General features: G+C 38.0%; 1 protein-coding gene across 1 annotated transcript in view; it reads right to left on the reverse strand.

The window, feature by feature from the left end:
• Positions 1 to 20,228, reverse strand: part of GPC6 (glypican 6) — a 1,160,507-nt gene that overhangs the window by 106,638 nt on the left and 1,033,641 nt on the right. The window contains exon 5 of the mRNA XM_063102632.1: positions 5,795 to 5,925. Coding sequence (XP_062958702.1) covers positions 5,795 to 5,925 — 131 coding nt within the window. The remainder of the gene's footprint in view (positions 1 to 5,794; positions 5,926 to 20,228) is intronic.

Below are 20,228 nucleotides of genomic sequence, written 5' to 3' on the forward strand. Positions count from 1 at the left end.
GCTAGAGAGAAAATTATTACATTCTCTCTCCTGTTCTTTTCCTTTTTTTCATCTCCATTTGAGCTGTAGGTTCAGGAAGAATTGTCTGAAGAAAATTAAGTACTTGGAGGCTGTCCTGCTCTTCTGTAATGGGTTCTATCCTCATCGTAATAAGTATTAATCGAATGGATGATTTCAACTAGAATTTAATAAGTCTTCCTTCCTAATTTAGATTACATCTGACAAACCAATCTTTTCCTGGATTAGGTTTGAAATTATTCCTAATATCGTTAAATGATATCTAGTGAGATCAGTTTCATCTTCCCTGATATGATAGGAAGAAGATTATCAACATATTTAAATTTAAAGGCAGACATTCAGTGAGTTTTTCTCTCTCTTCTCTTGGGGAATTTCCACAAACTTGTAAAGTACTGAACTGCTTTGATTTGGGTGGATAACAGAGGTGGTGGGAAAATGAAGGCTCTTCCTTGCTTTGATAAAGATTGTGAACTGGGTGAATGTAATCAGCTTGGCTGGGGCTTGAAGAACTAACAACTTATGTCTGTCATCAGTAGGTTCCCTGTAGTACGTTGCGGTCAGTGGCCCTCCTTTAGATGGCTGGTTCTTCCAGTGCTGAAGGATAGCTGGTCCTGGTGGTAAGACACTTACTGAGAAAACAATGTAGCATGCTGGGAATATGTTTTTCTTTGGATCAGACAAATCCAGGCCCCCATCCCAGCTCTGCCACTTGTTATTTGTACGACCTCAAGCTAACTACCTAATCTCTCTAAATTTACCATTCTGTACCTATGAAACAAGAAAATGAATGCTTTACAAGAGTGCAGTGAGGGTTTCAAATAAATATAAAGGGCATCTAGAAAGAGACTGACATGAGAGCAAGGACAGTTTTATCCTCACTGTATTCCTCATACCTGGTACATGGCACGGTATTTGTTGAATGGATATAGTAGGAGTTCAACCAGTGGCAACCATAGTGACTGTCATTATTACTAGACGATTCTTTGCCCAAAAGGGAACCAAGAAAAATTTTGATAAACTATTTCCTCCAGTCTTTAAAAAGGTATATGTATATATAATATTGTACAAAGGGTCTAAAAATCTAGAGTGTGAAGTGAATTTCATAATGTTATTACCAAAATATTATAACTTTTTATACAACTTGGTATACCCAAAGTATTTTTTGAAAGAAATCTCAATGTGTCTCAGCCCCAACAGCTTCCCTGTGGGCTAAATAGGAGAGGGAAAGGATCAGACAACATCTATAAAAACAGAAGACTAGAGCATGGACATACATGGTGAAAATAGATCCTTTCATTGTTTCCACTAATTCATGATCTCAATGATTAGGTACAAAAAGATTAGCTGTCACTTCCTCTAGATATGATGAGAACATTCAGGGAAAGGGATTTTATATTTGAAACTGTGGTGGGTTCATTTTTTGCCTTCTGACGCAGAAGGGAGAAAAAATAATTTTAATTTTTTACTATTAAAACTCTAGGAAAGGTTGGAAGCAGTAAACAATTAGGCTGGATAAGAGAAATATTTAATTAGAGTTTATCATGTCGGGAAGTACTAGGTATAGTTGTAAAGAGACTCAGACAGAAAAACACCTTGAGTCCTACTGGTTTTGCCACATCTGTTTTCTTAACTTCTCATGCAGATTTTTCTGAAGGTTATTGAACTTTCTTTTAACGCTTGATTTATTCAGCAAATATTTACTGAACCCTGCCCTCTGTTGGTACCAGCATCATTTAATGATTAGCAAGACAGGCTTTGGAATCAGACACTCTCACCCTTTGCTCTGTAAGACCTTGGTAAGTTACTTAACTTTTCTAAGTCTTAGTTTCTTTATCTGCAAAATAAGGGGGAAAATGTATCTCATCACAAGGATTGTTATAAATAGTATATATAGACCATGTGAAGCACTAAGTACAGACCGTGGCAATAAGTGCTCAACAAATATGAGTTGGCAATCATAAATATTGTTGCTTTTCTGAAGGAGGCTCTGGGAATGACTTCTACCAGTAATTGCTTTAATAAAATAAATGATTTTCAAAGGAGAAGTTGCCAATCATATCCTGAAGTTAAAAGTCATTTTAATTTATAAGCTTTACAACTCTCAAAGATGTCTGGTCCCCAATTAGGAAATAGCTTCTGGCCTCACCGGAAGCTCATCTGTCAGAAGTCAGTATCTCAGGTTATGCAAATACTCCAGCCTAAGTCTGGAAGTCCAGAACTTCCAATTTGATGAGACTGTTCATCAACAGTGACTGAGGATTATTTTGGAAAAAGTTAAATTCAACTATCCAGTTCTTAACTAGAATATAGATTTTAGACTCTAGTTCATGCGTAATTTCATGCATGTGGCTTATATGAAAAATGAAGCTATGTATTTCCAAATTTTAAAGAAAATTCCATTCCCTTAATGAAATAAAGCCTCTTCTCAGAACATACCTTTTTCACCAGCAAATCCTGTTGATGTTTCCGGCTAAATGTATCCAAATTCCTGTTATAACACCAAGGTCAAGGGTTCAGATCCCTGTACTGGCCAATTGCTGCTCCCGACCCCCGAATTTATCCAAATTCCAACCACCTTTATCTCTCCACACTATTAAAAGCTGCCTTTGGTCCTTCCTCAACACCGTCTTCCACATCAGACTCCTGGATGCCTCTCCCTGTTTCCTGAAGAGCTGGCTGCTCCCTTCTCTTTCTCCTCTTCCTTCATCCCTCCCTCCCGTTTTCTCTGTGTCAAGACTACCAGCCACACTTTTTTGTCTCCAGCTCACTGGACATTTTTTGAATTATCGTTTTGTGACCCTTTTTACTGTACCCCCTCATGTGAGTGTACTCTTACATGCCCTATATTATACCTACTCCTGATTTTGGCACTTCTTAAAATGTGTCATATTTAAGTACATTCTTTATTAACAGCAATACTATTACAATGTAGTTGGACAGACTCCACAAAAATGTCTCCCCCACATTCTGGTAATAAGAGTCCATCTGGAGAAATTTTTAGTAGAATATCCGACTTCAACTATAGTTAATAACCATGTATTGGATGCTTGAAAATTGCTAAGAGAGTAGATTTTAAGTGTTCTCACTACAAAAAAAAATGAAATGTGAGGTGTAATGCATATGTTTATTAGCTTGATTTAGCTGTTCTTTCATGTGTACATATTTTAAATCATCATGTTATATATCATAATATGTTCAATTTTTATTTACTAATTAAAAAGTGACTAGATTATAAAGAGAATAATTCAGTTAATTTACTCTTTGAAATGGGTCAATTCGTAAAAGTTGTTTAGAGCTCACTCACAAGTGCATTTCCTTTTTGAAAACATTATTACTCATTCAACAAATATTTGCCTACAGTTTCTATGTGCCAAGTATGTGCTAGGTTCTAGGTACACAGCTTTGATTCTAGACCCTCACAAAGTTTCAGACTAGTGAGGTCAGGAGAAGACTGGCAGAGAGCAAGTACCAAACAAATCAATATATATTTCCAATCTGTAATAGATGTATGGCAGGGAGTCGCAAGAGGGACCTACTTAAAGGGAAGAGGAATGAAAAGCATTACAGACTGTGGAAGCTATACATATCCTCAAGGAACTGAGAGAAAAACCATGAGCAAGTGGCAGAAAGCAAGGTTACAGTCAGGCAGAAGCCAGAAAATGCAAGACTTTGCATGAGCCTAGACTCCATTCTAAGTGCCAAAGCAGCCACTGAGAGGCAAAGAAGGGGAACCATGACTTATTTACATTTTAGAAATACTTTGGCTTCTGGGCAAAGGACAGATTTCTTTGGCTTCTGGATGAGGACATAGGGGGTTCAAGAGTGGAAGCCAGAGGCTGGCTGGTTAGTTCATTTGGTTAGAATGTGGTACTGATAACACCAAAGTCCAGGGTTCAATTCTTGTACCAGCCAGCTACCAAAATATAAAACACCAAGAGTGGAAGCCAGAAGATCAATTAGGAAGCTGTTGCCTATACAAGAACCAAGGTTCTTTGAAAAAAAAAATCATAAAAAATATCATGAATCATGTCCAGGCATTGGGGAAGAGGAGCTTCTTCACATTACCTATAATTGTCTGACATTATACTGTGTTTGTTATATAATTGTTTATCTGTTCAGTCTCTGTCTCTCCTACTAGAAAGTGAGTTTGGTGAGGATAGGAACTATGCCTTGTTCACACTGTACTCTCAGTACACAGAACTATGTCTGCCACCTGGATTCTCAACAGGTTTTTGCTGAATGAATGGATGAAAAGACAGGAAAAGAATACTTGACTTGATCATTTATGTGCACACACCAGTGGAAACAGACACCTGCTTCTAAGAGGCGCATGATGGTCTCAAACTGCAGACACTTTGTCCATGTGCTTTTTGTGCCCTATCTCTAGAACCATCGTGAACACCAGCAACCTTAGTGCCTGGTCACTCAAGTGCTGCTGGGATATTTGACCTCTCAAAACAACATTAATTGGATTCTAGGCAATAGATTTGAGAAGAATGGATGGCTGCTATTTTTTCACAGGAAAGAAAGACAATGGCCTTTCATAGATGCCCCAAACATGCTATTTCTCCAGCAAGGGATGGTAATTTGGAGCATCTTTCTTTACACAAGCTACCCCAAGCTCATTAAAACCCAGAAATAGGCCTATGAACCTATCAGCTCATCTATCTCCCAGAGAAAGAAAGGGACTCAGGCTAGATTTTTTCCTACTCTACTTCCAACCAGTTCACCCTGAAAAGCCCAAATCTAGTTTGATCCATGCTTAGCCAAGGAGACCTAGTAGGATTCCATGCCTCTCTGCTCTGCAGTGTCTCTCCACCACCCATCCCTTCCCTCTTGATTATATTTGACAAGTGATTTTACAAAGGATTTTAAAATTTGAAGAAAGCTAATGATGCAACTCTCTGCCTGACATACTTAGTGCAAATGACTTTCAATTAAAATGCAATCACTCAGTCACTAGGTTGAAGAGACTGATATAGCTTTGGTTAGTGTTTCATGCCAGGGAGACTGGTAGAGAGAACAGAAGGGCATTGTGCAGTCATCAATGTGGGAGGAAAAAGGTGATGAAGGAAGGGGCTGGAGACCCACTGTAAACCATTCACTTTTGCTTATGGCAGGTACTGTTTATTTCAACTGGGTGGAGACAAATAGAAACTGTGCACCTGGTATTTGTGTTCTGCAGCTGCAAACCCAGGAGTTCTGTCTCATATGATTTATAAAAATGTGCTGCTTTTTTTTTCCTTTTAATGTGTGCTTGACTTCATACAAAGGAGCATTTTCCCCTGAAGGTTCATTAATGAAGGTTACACCATAGCTTTAAAAGAAAGTCAGATAGGATGTTTAATTATTAACAACTGAACATATAGAGCATGTGCCTGATCTGTACAGCTGACGATGTAATTAGACGGTACTAGAGAGAACAGGGCGCGGGTGTGCAAAAATTTCAAACATTAAAAAGTAAATTCCCCCCGATTGCTCATGAATGGGAAGGATTAGTCAACATACTTGGGGCTCTATGAAACTTTTTGGCAGCCCATAATTTCTTCATGATTGAGTAGCTGTGAGCTAAAAAATCGCTTCCCTTCTCAATGCCATTTTGTTAGACATTTTTAATGAAGTAGCAAATTTGTGGCTCAATAGGAAAAGCTCACTGACAGAGTATTAGAATTATTAGAATTTATAATCCCGATCAACATATCTAGTTACTTCATTTTTAGGTTATTGCACCTGTACTATGTACGTGTGTAGGTAGATACATTACTAACGCAAATACCTTTGCAGACACCTGCATGCTGTTTTCTTGCATGTTCATAATGGCTTCAGAAATCTTGACATCTATGGGGTCCATGACCGATTCAATGTTGAATGGCCCTTCCAGTCTCTCTGCCACCAAGAGCATTGCATCTGTTAAAATACAGGAACATGATTTACTTGAGAACTGGGAGTTGTAGGCTCTTGACCTGTGTTTAAACATTTTCAAAACAACTTGCTGAAAAATAACTCTTCATTCAAATTTTTATTTGTTTTCATGTAGTCCAAAAATGAAATGGATGACTAAATCTTAATATCATACTTTATTTTATTTCATTTGAAGATTTAAAATTATTTCACACGTATAGAACCAGGCCTAAAAAAAAACTACTCCAAATGCAGAGCATCGAACATTTCTAACTATTACACGTGAAGTAAAAACTATATTAGGTCACAAGTCAACTGCATTTAGAAAATAGGGACTGAACTCTCTTCTTCTGGAGCCTGGGGAAAATTGAGAATATTAAAGAAATGCTGATTTGTGGATTTGGATGCATGAATCTCAAGACCCAACTCATACCTATCTACCTGTGTGAAGCATTTCTGGATTTTCCAAGCAGAGTAGACCTGTCCCTATTTTACGGTGTCACTCTACCTGGCATGCCCTTCTGTTTTTGCATTTTGAGACCCCTTGCGGAGGAGAAATTCTCTTACTTGGTTTTGTGGTCATATATGCAAGGCCTATTATGGTACCCATCACATTGTAAGCTCTCAAAAAACGCCTATGAAATTATGTTGAACTGAATTGAACAAAGTATTACTTGAGAAGATTTAGTTTTCTGGGGAAGACAGTGATAGTGATATGGTAGCAAAAGCTATGGATTAAAAGTTAGTCCTCGTTCAATTACTAATTAGATGAATGGTTATGAAAAAAATCTCTGATCTTATTTGGTCACAGATTAGTGAGGTGTATAAAAGAGACCAGTGGCAAGGAGTCTCCCAGTGTCTATGGTGAGGGTCACATGTCCAATCCTATGCCACTGAAAACTGGCCCACTTCCAGTTCCTGCATCCAGGGCATAGTTTGGTAATCGACTCTTCACCAAGGCATTCAAATAGAACTGTCTATGATGATGAAAAGTGGCTACTGAAATTTGAAATATGTCTAGCATGACTGAAGAATTGAATATTAATTAACTCACTTTTAATTAATTTAAATATATTTTAAAATAATCACTTGAGGCCAGCAGCTACCATATTAGACCACGCAGCCTAGACTTTTAATTACAAACTCAATATATCTCAAACTTTTCAAAGGTTAAAGTTTTTGGAGCCAATTTTAAAACACTTTTCTTATTTTCAAAAATAATACATGTTTATTATCAAATGATTACAAAATACAAAAAAAAAGAAAACTAAAAAGAGAAATACACCCACTATCCTACTTCTCAGAATAACACTGTAAACAGTTCGGTATATGCCCTAAGTTTTTTTTTTTTTTTTCTTCTGTGCATGAATATTTTAAGCAAGCAATGGAAATATAATGTACATATATCATATAGTCTGCTTTCTAAATGTAATATATTATTAATGTAAAACACTGTTTATAGTTAGCTGTTTTATAGTATCAGTGTGAGGAAAACATATTTTATTTTTATTATATAGCATCTGTGTTCAACCAAAGTCCAACATCAAAAATTTTCAGGGTTATAAGAAGCTATGAATTAGGCTAATGAGAAACCTTTTAAGATAGATGGGTTTTTTTTATGTGAAAGATGTAGAACTGTCTAGGAAGCAAACACTCATATTTTTAAAGAGCGCCAGACTTTGTAAACAGCATCAGATTTTACTACTATCAACTGGTATTTTCAGTCAAACCACATAACTGAGTCCTTACTGTACTCCCTGTGGAATGAGCAAGAGTCAATACTTCCAGGGCAGAACTAGGAGCATCGGGGAGGTCCCTCTATCCTACCCCCACCCCAGTAGCTTGTCCCATATTAATCTCATAAATGCAGGTGAAGTGAAAAACATATATATAAACAAGGGCTCATAAAGAAGCCCTAATAAGACATTTCTTTTTTTATCCTTAGATAATACAGACCTATCTTTGTATGTCATGGCAGGATCTTATAATGAATGTAGTTATTTCTCCAGATCTTAAAGACCTAATTATCCAGCAATGTGGACACAGGATGCACCTTGTGTAGTATTTTAATATTAAAGATGTTTTCTCCTTTAAGGTTTTGAAGAATGCTTCTCTTGTGTCTCTATGTCTATTTTGTGTGTTTATCAAAAATAATCTCCTTTATCATAAGATTTGATGTCAGGCTTTCTGATGAAGGTTAATTATGAAGAATGAGCAAGTTTCTCAAGAAAGATGTATTCTGCTAAAAGAATCAAGAGATCCTTGTACAGGAAAAAGAATTAGCACCAAGGAGTTATCCAACAAATGCAGTTAAAGGAATTGATAACTGTGGATACTTAATTATGTGTTTTATGTACATATTTGCATAATCATTATACAACGAGTACGGGTCTATCACAACATATGTATCCAACAGGAGTAGGTTGAGTTAATACAATAATAATGTCGGTTCTACTGAAAATCTGAAAGCAGTTGTGGCCTGGGCAAAAAGGATACATTTTTGGATTGGATCATAAGAACTAAATGTAGAGTCACAGTTTAAAACTATGAGGCCAAAAACATCTCTGGGAAGGCTCTCTTACTTCCTATTTAAATTAAAACACTCTTCTTTAGCAGACCTTCCCTCCTATAGGCAGGCAAGAAGCTGTTTGGTTTGTATGATAAGATGGGAAGGTTCTCTTTGGTGACTTTAGTCTTCTTGATCCATGCTCTTCCCTGACCATGGCAGTAGCCTTTAAGCTCCTGGGCCTGCAAACTCATCTCCTCCAACCGCGGTAAAACTGTTCAGGGAAATCCTCTCCCAAACAGTTGTATTCCTGGCCTTGGAAAAAGGTGATTCTATTGACCCAGCACTATAACACACAGACCAAATGCTCACACTTACCCCAGCTGCTTGTCCCTGTTTTTCATTTTTTATCTCAATTAATGTGCTGTGTTATACACACTAATTTAAAATAATAAATTTTTGGTGTCAGTGTGGATCTATTTATTTTTCTTTTAGTTTAGGTTACCAGTCAGAATATGCTACTTTAAGCCATTTGTTATCTGGATTAGGTTATTATTAATTTTTTTTTTAAAAAACACAATATAAATAAAAATACTTTACTAAATAAAATTAGATTCTTCTTTGGACACTCAAAAGCTCAAAACCTCAAGATCATCATTAAGAGAAGTAATGTGCACATAGTTAACAATACTGTATGCTTAAAGATTTGTTGAGAATAGATTTCATGTGATGTGATTTTTACAATAATAACAGGTTGTTCTGCTGATTAATTTCAGAAGTTCTTATTAATCAAAATATAATCAAAATATCTGTCAATAAGTCACTAAATAGTATGAACGTACACAAATAATCTCAAACATTATATTCCTTTTACCAAAAAATTCACAAATTATTCAAATTCCTGTAAAAACTCAGATAAAATTGTGTGTGAAAGGCCTAGATAAAATAACATGTATGCACTGATTATGGTTATACATAGGTTTTTGATAAGAATAGGAGGAAGGCTGATGGAGAGATGTCAATAGGGCTTCTTGGGGCTTTTATTTTTCCTACCACAAAGACAACTTTTCCTACCACAAAGACAAACAATTGTGAGAATAAGTTCATTGATAGAAAGCTAGATAAACCTAGACAAATAACTCGTACATAGATGTCCACAAGTAGAAAAAAATTCAGAACTAAAATACATGTATCCACTCAATATATCATCCCCACTCCCATTCCCCCTTTTGTTCTAAATGCGCATGGCATGAAAGGAAAAGCAGCTTTTCAGGGAACTCTTCCAGTATTTTGCATTTCCACTGCACAGGGTCACACTTACAGCAACTGCCTGCACAAGTAGCAATGGAAGGTCACAGCTGCCCAGCGGTGGTACTCAGAAAGGGCCTCTGAGCCAACGGTAGCTCTTCCTTGGCTCAAGCCCCAGGCCCCAGACGGGGACAGGGGCTGTGTGGTCCACAGAGCAGCAGCCAAGGGCATCCCTGTGTAACTGGTTTGCTTCCCACCTGCTGGGCAAACCTGTCGCCAGTCAAGCTTCCCGGGTTTAAAGAGAATCTTCCTTCTACCTTGAGGCTGAGGGAAGCCATCCCTTAGGACACCTCAGCTTCTCTCATGTCTCCGAAAGTGAAGAAAACGCCAAATATTGTGACATCCAGGCAGTGATTGGTAAGTTTCTCTGAAACCAATTAAGTCACAACATGGCCATAAATTACTCCAGAGGCTGCCATCCTGTGCTTTCTTAATTATCTCTGTGCCATTTATATTTTGAAATATTTGGAACATTATTTTTTAACTCTGCTCTTGGAGCTGTTATGTCTTGCCAATTAAACCAGGATGGTTACAGTATGTCAGCTAATGATCAGCTGATTCTTTCTGCAAATATCTCTAGTGTCACCCAAATTTGCTTCTCTTTAAACGTGTCTGTTGCCTTGCTCAGTGAGTATATGTCATTTTTGTTTCTAAATGGGGAATACAATTTAGATGGATTAGGAATAACTGATATCTCAGCATGAGGTACTGATGCACACAGAGAGACACTGACTCTGTTAGCATGGGGAGAATATGTAGCAGCTTCCCCAGTGTTGCCCACCCCAAGGCAAGAAGCTGGGCTGTAGGCAAAGCTGCACCTCTGGGCCAAGGCATTCTGCTCGTGTGAGCACTGACTTTCTGCTTAGGAATGAGGGCTAGGTTTCCATATAAGTACATCATAGTTGTGGTATAAGCAATGACATGAGACAGTGCTTGTAATGTTATAAGCACAATGCCTGGTGCCGAGTTAGCTTTCACAAAATTTAGCTTTTATGAGTCACCACCCTCCAAGCAATCTAAGTGGAAAAGGAGAGAACCAATTTGAAAGATATTTTGGTGGAAGTATTGACCGCAATTGATGTAAATAGAAGGGTGTGTAAGGCACATGGATGATTTTAAGATATATGAAGTTACTTCTAAAGTTCATAGAAGGATTCATATTCTTTTATTTCCATGTTTCCTGAACCTTCCGAAGTACCCTCATATAGCTGGTGCTCTTTTGTATGTTAATGTTTTGATAATAGCTGCCTTTTGATGGATGAGTTTATTACTGAGAGATATGAAACTGCATTGTTTTCTCATGGCGTGCCCACTTGCTAATTAAAGATGACTGCCTAGTCTCTGACATGCTTCCCTTGGGAGGTGGGGTTTATGTCTCCACCGCCTGAATCTGGGTAAGCTCAGGGACTGCTGTGACGAATAGCATACAGTGGAAGTGACACTGACAGTTCCAAGAGCTGGTATTTGAGAGACCATAGTTTCCACTTTCTGTCCTTTTCAAGACTGTACTCAGAGATCACTGTGTTGGAGATGCCATGTGTAGGAACGCCAGGTGACAGTCCCAGCAGGACCCAGATTTCTAGTGACCCCAGCCAACACCACGTAGAGCAGAAGAAGCAACGAGCTGAGCCTTGTCTGAATTCCTGGTCCATGGTACTCTGGTTTACAACAACATGGCTATTATTTTAAGCTGCTAAATTTAGGATAATTTATTTTGTGGCAATAAAAAATCTAGAGCAGCCAAATGACAATATTTACAAAGTACTCAATATTCCCCCTCTTTGTTTGACAGGACCCAGATATTCAGAATTCTAGACAATTAATATTTAGCAAATTTAGCATTTATGAGGTACCCCCCTATTTATAAACACCGGTATGGTCAAGAAAAAAATAAAACGTTGCCCTGAAGGGAACATACAGAAAGACTTGCTCTAAGTCTGCAGAGCATTAAGGTACATAAATGAGCACTAGTTAGCCCCAGATTAGGAAATATGTCTCCCCTGGGATGTGAGCATGAGAGAGATATGGAACAGGTTTGGAAGAAGGAAACCACTCTGGCTTTTCTCCAAGCATTAACTTTATGAGGAGTGAAGGCTCTGACACAGCGAGCTGGACATTATCTTTTATCTCTCGGTGGCACTGTATCGAAACTTTCTTACGGTGGGGACTCCTGAATGCTCCTGTTCCTCTAGGATGTAAATATTTAGTGTGAGTTCCTATGATCACATGCATGTTTTTAATTTATTTCTTGAGAAAAGGTGATATAACATCAGAAATAACTTTGCTGGATGCTCCTGAGTTTAACCTGGAAAACAATCTTTTGCAAGATGTTTTAGAGGAGGTGAGAGGAGAAAGTCTTTCTTTTAAATGAAATGTTATTAAGCTTTTTCTAAGTAATTACAGGGTAGAAATAACCTTGAAAAATCAATAAAAATAAGCTCAACCTAATATAATAACTGTAATGTGCCAAAGAGTGTCACTGTGTCACTATGAATTGGTGGGGAGTATGGAAGCCATTCATGGTGCTGCCCTCCATGAAATTTAGAATCCTTTCAAAGTGACAAAGGTGAGGCATATGAAAATAAAAAATATTTTTTTTCTTCTTTCGAGGGAAATTTGAATTAAGAGAGTAACGTGTCATTTCAAAGTTCTCATTAAACCATCTAAATCTAAATTTTTAGTAATCTACTCTTTGAAAAATGAAATCTATAAGCACAATTTAGTCTATTGTTTTATATCAGAATTCCATATCAGAACACCCAGTTTTGCTCTTTTCTTTGGAAGCAATGCTCATCCACTCACATCTGCAGCACCATTCACTGTTTTAGCTGAACCAGGATATTTTCCCCACTGAGAAGTATAAAAAAGAATAAAAAAACAAGCCATTTTCAAAGCACCCTGGTAAATTCATTCATTAGCACCCAGTTATTCATTAAAAGAAAATTTTTTTTAAAAAAAGCCTTCAGTGTTTATACATAGGCTGATTAACGCCCATGGCATGAATGTAATTAGGGACTCTGCTTTCTACTGTGGCTTGATGGAGACAGGCACACTGAGAACACATGTCCTTTACTCTCACCTAAATCGATTAATTAAAATGCTCCTGAGATTTTGAACAGGAATGTGTTTCAGCAGAGATCTGGAAAGAGAGCACAGCTGGTGGGGATTGAAGAATCCACAGTCACAGCAGGCACACAGGACCTGAATAACCAGAAAGGCAGGCAGGCTTGAGAGGGGAGAACTTGGACTTACTCAGGCAGAAGGTTGATGCCTGAGTAAAAGAGTTTTGGAGTTAAAAAAATTTTTGTTTCAGAATTTTTAAAATTGTCTGGCTTTGCTGCTTTCCAGTCTCTTTTCTGAATTGCCAGCAGAGCTGTCTTTTAAAAATGCAAGTTTGATTAGGCCCCTGCCCCACTCTAAAAGCAAAAAAGTCTGAACCTCTTAGCCTGGCATAAGAAAGGCCCTTCATAAGCTGGTGCCTGCCCATCTTACTACCCTTGGGGCCTCTGCCCCATAAATAGGGATTCTTCCTTGAGAGCTCAATCAGAACTCTTTAAATGACATTGAAGTTGTCACTGAGCTCTCCCCTACACGTGATCCATCCTGAAACCAATGGCAGACAAATTTTTCTAAACACAACCTTGTTATCATTCTACCTGACCAACAGCTTCCAAGGATTCAAGTTTAAAAAGAGATTCATAATCAGACTCTACCTCTGGCTTCTAATTCATTTCTCACTGCTCAACACATCCCGGGGTTTCTTGCTATTACCCATAATGCTGCAGTGCATACCCTTACACATCATTCATTTAACTCATGTGCAAATAAATCTGTTGGATAAAGGCTTAGAAGTGAAACTGCCGGATCAAAGATATGGACGTATAAAATTTTGATAGTTATTGCCAAAGTTCTCTCCATAAAGGCTATACCTGTTTATATTCCCACTAGCAATACCTGACAGGGTCTGGTTCTCTAAGTCTCAAACTTTTAGATGTTAAGATCAAACATTTGGACCTTTGCCAATATGAAAGGGTAAGAAATAGGCATCTCAGTGTGGTTCTAACTTGAATTTCCCTGATTATAACTAAGGTTGATCATCTTTTAATATGTTTAAAAGCTATTTATTTCTACTGCTTTGTCTCTTCATATTCTCTGCCCTTTGATTTTTCTGTTGGATTATTGATTTTTTTCATATGGATGCAAAGAAATTTCTTTTTAAAAAAAAAAAACTAAGAAAAACAGCCCATTTGTGATGTGAATTATAAATTTTTCCCTCTAGTTGCTTTTTGTCTTGATTTTGTTTATGGTAGATTTTGCTATGCAGAAATTTTTACAGTCAAATTTACCGATCATTTGTTTATAGTTTCTGGGTCTTATGCATACTTAAATGGGCCTTCCTCATTCCAAGTTCACCTCCATGACCTAATCCAGTACCATGTGCATTTTCACTCACTGGCCTCCTTAAACACAGGCCAGGCACTCTCCTGCCCCAGAGGGCTTGCACTGGCTGTTCCTGGAAGATGCTCTCCCTAGATTTAACTCACTCTTATATTTTCTTCAGGTCTCTACCCAAATGCCACTTTTCAGAAAACTTTCTCTAACTGTGCTACAAACTGTCTGGTCACTTTTATCCTCATTGCTTTATACTTCATAGCACTTATCACTTGCTGACTTATTATATGTATATTTGTTATTGTCTCTCTTTTTCCCACTATTATATCATTTTCAAGAGGGCAGGGACTTTGTTTTGTTGACTGCTGTAGTCCCAACCTCTAGAATGGTACTTACATCATAAGAGGTGTTCACTGGACATTTGTTAAATAAATTGTTAGAATAAATTTTTCAAATTTTCCTATATTTTCTTCTAGTAACTTAATAAAAACTGTCTATTCTCCTTTCTTCTGTAAAACTTCCCCCCCTCCCCTGCCATGCGCACCATCACAAATGCCCACAAAACTTTATTAGCGCTGGCCTGCAGGATAAATGGCCCCTCGGTGGCTTTTGATGTGTTATAACATCGAGGAAGAGTTTCTGTGGGAATTTAGACTCTTATTGTACTTTTTTATTAGGTAGAAATAACTTTTTAGTTCTTTTAGCTTGAAATTGAAAAGTGTGCTAGTTTTGTTTCTATCAGAGGTTATTTCTAGGTTAACCTAAAAAAAAAAAAAGATGTTGATAATTTTGGCTTTACCAAACAAGGTAGTTCCTGCAGCTTTTCAGGACTCCAAGTTTGCCATTATCTTTCAAAACAACCTCTGTGATGAATGTCATTTTTGTTTCATCCTTGTAATTTGCCCACACTCAGTAAACATCAAATTGATGATCCTATTTTTTCCTATTCTGCCAACCCTGTATAATGTTTAGGTCTACCAAGAATGTCTTTAAAAAAGATCAGATTATGACAGGAGTCATAATCAGATTTAGCTAAAGAAATCATAGTGCCACAAAGCGAGGTAAACAATAGAAAATGGAAGTGAACCAGTTAAATGCAATTTAAAACAAAGCACAGATATCTGATTCAAAACCAAGACAGGGACAGCCACCCAGAATAATTACAGTAACTAAAGAACTAAAGCCAACTAAAGGAGAAGTTAATAAAAACAACTGTTTACTTTGAAACCAAATCCAGGAAGAGGAGGAGAGAACAAATATACAAACTCATTTAATTCTGAATCCAGTTCAAACAAAGCGGCTTAGTTTGCTTCCACATGGCAAAAGAAAATGCAAATTGTGGGGGAAAAGAATTCACTAGTAGCCCTAGCACAGTGCTGAAACTAGAATCTACAGGGCTCATTTTCAGACGGTGGTTTCTTTTTAGTAGAATGATGCATTGTATTTCATAAAAATATAATATATTCATGTAAGCATCATCTCACTGCTGTATTATATCTATGAGATGTTTAGTTACACCACAAGCCAGAAAGAGTAGGCCATATAAATCATGAATTTGATGGACATCAAAGTGTATACTACCAACCATAACTCTTTATTTACATTTTTATTGCTGATTCTTCATCTGAATAAGTTTTTATGTCATTTGTAGCTTGGAATGTTTAAACAATTTGCATCGACCTATCAGTCTTTGTCTTGATGATGAATCACAGAATTTAAGGAGAAATGAGCTCTTAAAGACCTTTCTGAGGGAAGAACTCCTTATATTTATGTTCCTAGTCCCTCCTGCATGATTTTGGTATCTAGTAGATTAATTTGGACCCACCAATTGGTTTTATGGTTTAGAAAACTGGAACCCAAAGAAGGAAAGCAACTCAGTCAGTGTAGACAGCAGTCCCTGGGCTAGTACCACATCCTCTGTCAATACATCTGGTATATCAAGAGCCTAAACTGCTCGAATAAACATCAACGTGCCTACCCAGTGTTTTATTTACTTACTAACGACTTCCAAGTGCTTCACCATTTTGAAAGAGCATATTGAAAGAGAAAGCATAAATGATAAAGATAACACATTTTTGTCCTAAGATTTTTGTCATTCTTTCTTTGCTGCAATTAAGCTTCTCTTTAAGTCTCCCTTAGTGACCCTGCTCTTCCAGCATGGACACCATGATCCTTAATTATCCTCCACAACTCATAAAAGCACTCACACTGCTCCTTACTCTCTATTAACTTGCACATCACATTTGAGTTAGTTTGAATTTTTAGCAGCATGGGAGGTCTCTACGGTCTCCCTGAGAGGCAATATGGAGGAGAAGCAGGATGCTGAGGTGTGGTCCAGGCCTTGATACCCTGGTGCCACCAGTCACAGGCTCTGTGTCCTCAGGAAACATACTTAAATTTTGTGAGCCTTGGTGTCCCTCTCTGTTATTATGGGGACTCTTCCTACATCACTGTGGGGACTAAATGCAACACTAGGCACATAGCACAACAAATGCTTATTGTTATATTGCGATTATTATTATATCTGTATGGATAAAAGGGTTCCTTTCATTTCCCAACAAAGTTAATATTGAAAGTTTGATTTTACCATCATTCATGAATTCATAAAGCCTTACTGAAGGCGGACAGTATCCAGTCCAATCCCTTTAATATTTGGAGGACACTGAGTCCAGGGACATGAGGGGTCTAGTGATTTGGCCAGTCATGAGTGGCAGGGTTGTGACATGGCCCAATTCTCTGTCTTTCAGCCAGCTGTGTTTCTACTCCATCATGCTGCTCCCTTCTCTACAATCAGTCAGTCTATCCTTAAAAAACAGGACCAGTTAAAACATTTCAAAGTGTCATTGAACTGAAAAAGTCTAAACTTTTTGCCAGCATATTACAGCTAAGCAATCCTTCTATTTCTCTCTCCTTTGCCCTAAAAGTTAATAAAGCAAATCACCCCAGAGACCATTTGTTCCTGCAGTCCAAGGGCTTACAACCTACATGGAATGAATCACGAACCTCTCCCAGAACCAATGAAAAATAAATAAATGAAAAGTCAGGTGTGTTGTAGAATTCCCTGCTGAGTCCAAACAGAGTGATTAGTGAGCCAATTCAGTAAGCAATGGCAGCCCTTTTCTCCTACTCATGTGTGTACTGGTATTATTAAAAAACATATTTTTTAAAATTATTTTGTTGCCCAGTGCCATGTGAACCAAAGGGAAAATGAAAGAAAGAGCAGGATGTCCTGTGTCACGGGTCACCAGACCCAAAGAAAAAAGCTGGATTGTTTCAAAAAAGAAAAAAAAAAAATCATTTTAGGAAGTGATGACTTCATCTCTTCTCATTTCTGATTCACCCCATGAAATGGCAAGATGACTTTTGTCCTTTGCCTTTCCATCTTGTTTAAAACTATGTTCAAAATGCTGCACAGTGAAGATAAAGATCACTTTCCAGATAAGGAGGGAGGGAGGGAAAGAAGGATGGATGGAGGAAAGACAGAGAGAGAAGGAAGGGGAGGGAGAGAGGAGCACATGACGGGAGGGAGAGACACACTGCAAGGAGGGCCTGAGTACTCAGGCAGTGTTTGCAGTGGGCCTGTTGCTGCTCTACCAGCTTTAGGGCATAGAGATCCGTTTTATCTTCACAACACTACAATGAAGTAGGAACTACTATTATCTCCTTTAATGGTTGTGGAGACTAAGGCCCTAGAGGTGAAATAACTTGCCCAAAGTTACAAGTTTTTAAATGGTTAGGCAAGAGCTAACATCAGCGAAGTGCCTAGACTTGTCATTCTGGCCAAGGAGACCTGCTTGAGTCTCGGGTGGGTGGGCATGAGCGTGTGTGCACACATGCATGCTTATCAAGAGTGAGGCAGGGCAGTCACTGCCTGCTCCAGGGCATTAAAATTGCACTTCTCTGGCCCCGTTCTGTTATGAGACAGCATTAAACAAACAAGTGTCCCTGAGAACTTCAGCTAGCAGTATTGCAAGCCACTGTGGGCCCACACTTTCTCTTTCTGACTCTTCTCTTAGTGTTCAGACTCATCCAGAACTTACCATTGCAACGTCAATGACTATGAGAATGCAGTGGTATATTATGGTCTTAGAAGATGCATATGATTGGGGAAGGAATATTTGACACCAGCCATAAAATGATAGATGACTTCATTTATTTATTTTGCAATACGATATAACTACTTTCCTATTAGATTTCTTTTTTTTTGTTCTTCAAATGCTTTCTGTTTATGTGTTTGTTATACAAAGTCTGAAAAATCCAAAAAAAAAAAAAAAAAAGGAGGAGGAAAATAAAAATCATCTATAATCTATGGACATATAGATAACCACAGATAATATTTTGTGGTACTTCTTTCCAGGTGTTAATTTTAATATGTATAATATTGGGGTCAGGCTATATATGTAGTGTTTACCATTTATTTTCATTTCAATAGCATATAGTTAGATATCCCCTTATTAGTCTATGAAAAGATCCTTTTTTACTGGCTGCATGAGATGTCATTGCACTATAATTTCTGAAACCATTGTCTTAATGTTGGCTTTATACCCTCTTCCCAGATTTTGCACTACTATAAAATCTCCTATCTCTGATTTGTCCCTATTTCAGATTATTTACTTAAGGTAGATTTCTTTAAATTGACAGTAATTTATTTATTTACAAAGGAAGTATAGTGAACATACTTTAAAATATATATATATATAAAGTTCAAACATACTTTAGCATAGAATTCTTATTATAGAGAGATAAATGAAGGCAAGAGAGGATAGCTCTGATTCCACTATTTAATATACTTCCTACATTTGAAAAAGCAAACATTTAAGCAGGCACTCTATTTTTAAATTTAAACTTTTAGAATTAAAAACAAATTGTTTGTTTCCCCCATGCAATTGTAAATGGTTTTAAATGCATAGAAAGGAGACTCAGGTTCTAGTACTGCCTGCACCACAGCACTGAGCTCACTAAATCCCATCTGTAACATTAAATGTTTGGATTCGTAGAGATCTCATGGGTTTTCTAGCTGTCAAACCATATGAATCTATGAGTAGTTTAGGTCATCGAGGAGGGAGCTTGCAAAAGCACCTGGGATCACTCAGGTCATGCATATGGGCAGGTGTCCAGATAAACCAAAGAGAAAGTGGGTGGAGGCAATCTGACCTAGGGTCTGGCCCAAGCAGGGGACAAACACGAATGGAGGTGTTCGGTGTTGAAGTGAATGAAGGACACGGGGTGGCCTTTTTAAAAGACAGAAAGTAGAAGGACTTGTAGAGATTTGTGCCCTGGCACAAAAATACTTGGCCATTACTTTTAGTTCCATTCTTAAGAACGCTTTCTCTCAAAATAATCTTAAAGCAAAGGAAAAAAAATGGCTGTAAAAAGGTAGGCTTTAAAGCACCACTAGGAAGACATCGATGTCACAGGAAATGGGTCAGAGGCCCACAAATCCATCCTGAAACTGCAACGTGAGTGAAGCAGAACTTGTAAACGTGGGCTGCATTATCAAGCCATTCATGTCACTGTGTTAGGGGGTTGCATAGACAATAACAGAAGATGTAGGTATGGATACACAGAGGGTCATCAGACAGTTATCGTCCAGGCTCAGAAACAAATGTGTGGCTCTGTCATTGAAGGGCCACCAGTTAACACCCACTTCCTGTGCACCTGCAGGAAGCGGTGCATGCGTATTCCATGTAATCCTCCTGACACTACGAGGCAGATGTTGTTCTTAGCCCCATTTTGAAGAAAATGAAGCAAGCGTAGGGAAGCCAGAGGTTCTGTACTGAGAACAGAGCCAGCTGCCAACTGAGATCATGAGACCGCAACTTCTGAGCTTTTAACCATTAATACCTCTGCCTCTAACCATTAAAAAATTTTTAAAATAATGATATTTAAGAGGCAACGTGAAAGGCCCAGAAATGCTTCCAGAATTAACAAAACCATTACAATTATAGTCACAAGGGGGCTGGCCTTTTAGCTCACTTGGGAGAACATGGTGCTAGTAACACCCACGTCATGGGTTTGGATCCCCGTACGGATCCCAGCTGCCAACATTAAAAACAAGAACAGCAACAACACAGTCGTGAAATTTGCGAGATGCTTCTCAGTG

Source organism: Cynocephalus volans, chromosome 7 (assembly GCF_027409185.1).
Source record: "Cynocephalus volans isolate mCynVol1 chromosome 7, mCynVol1.pri, whole genome shotgun sequence".
NCBI classification, from domain to species: Eukaryota; Metazoa; Chordata; class Mammalia; order Dermoptera; family Cynocephalidae; genus Cynocephalus; species Cynocephalus volans.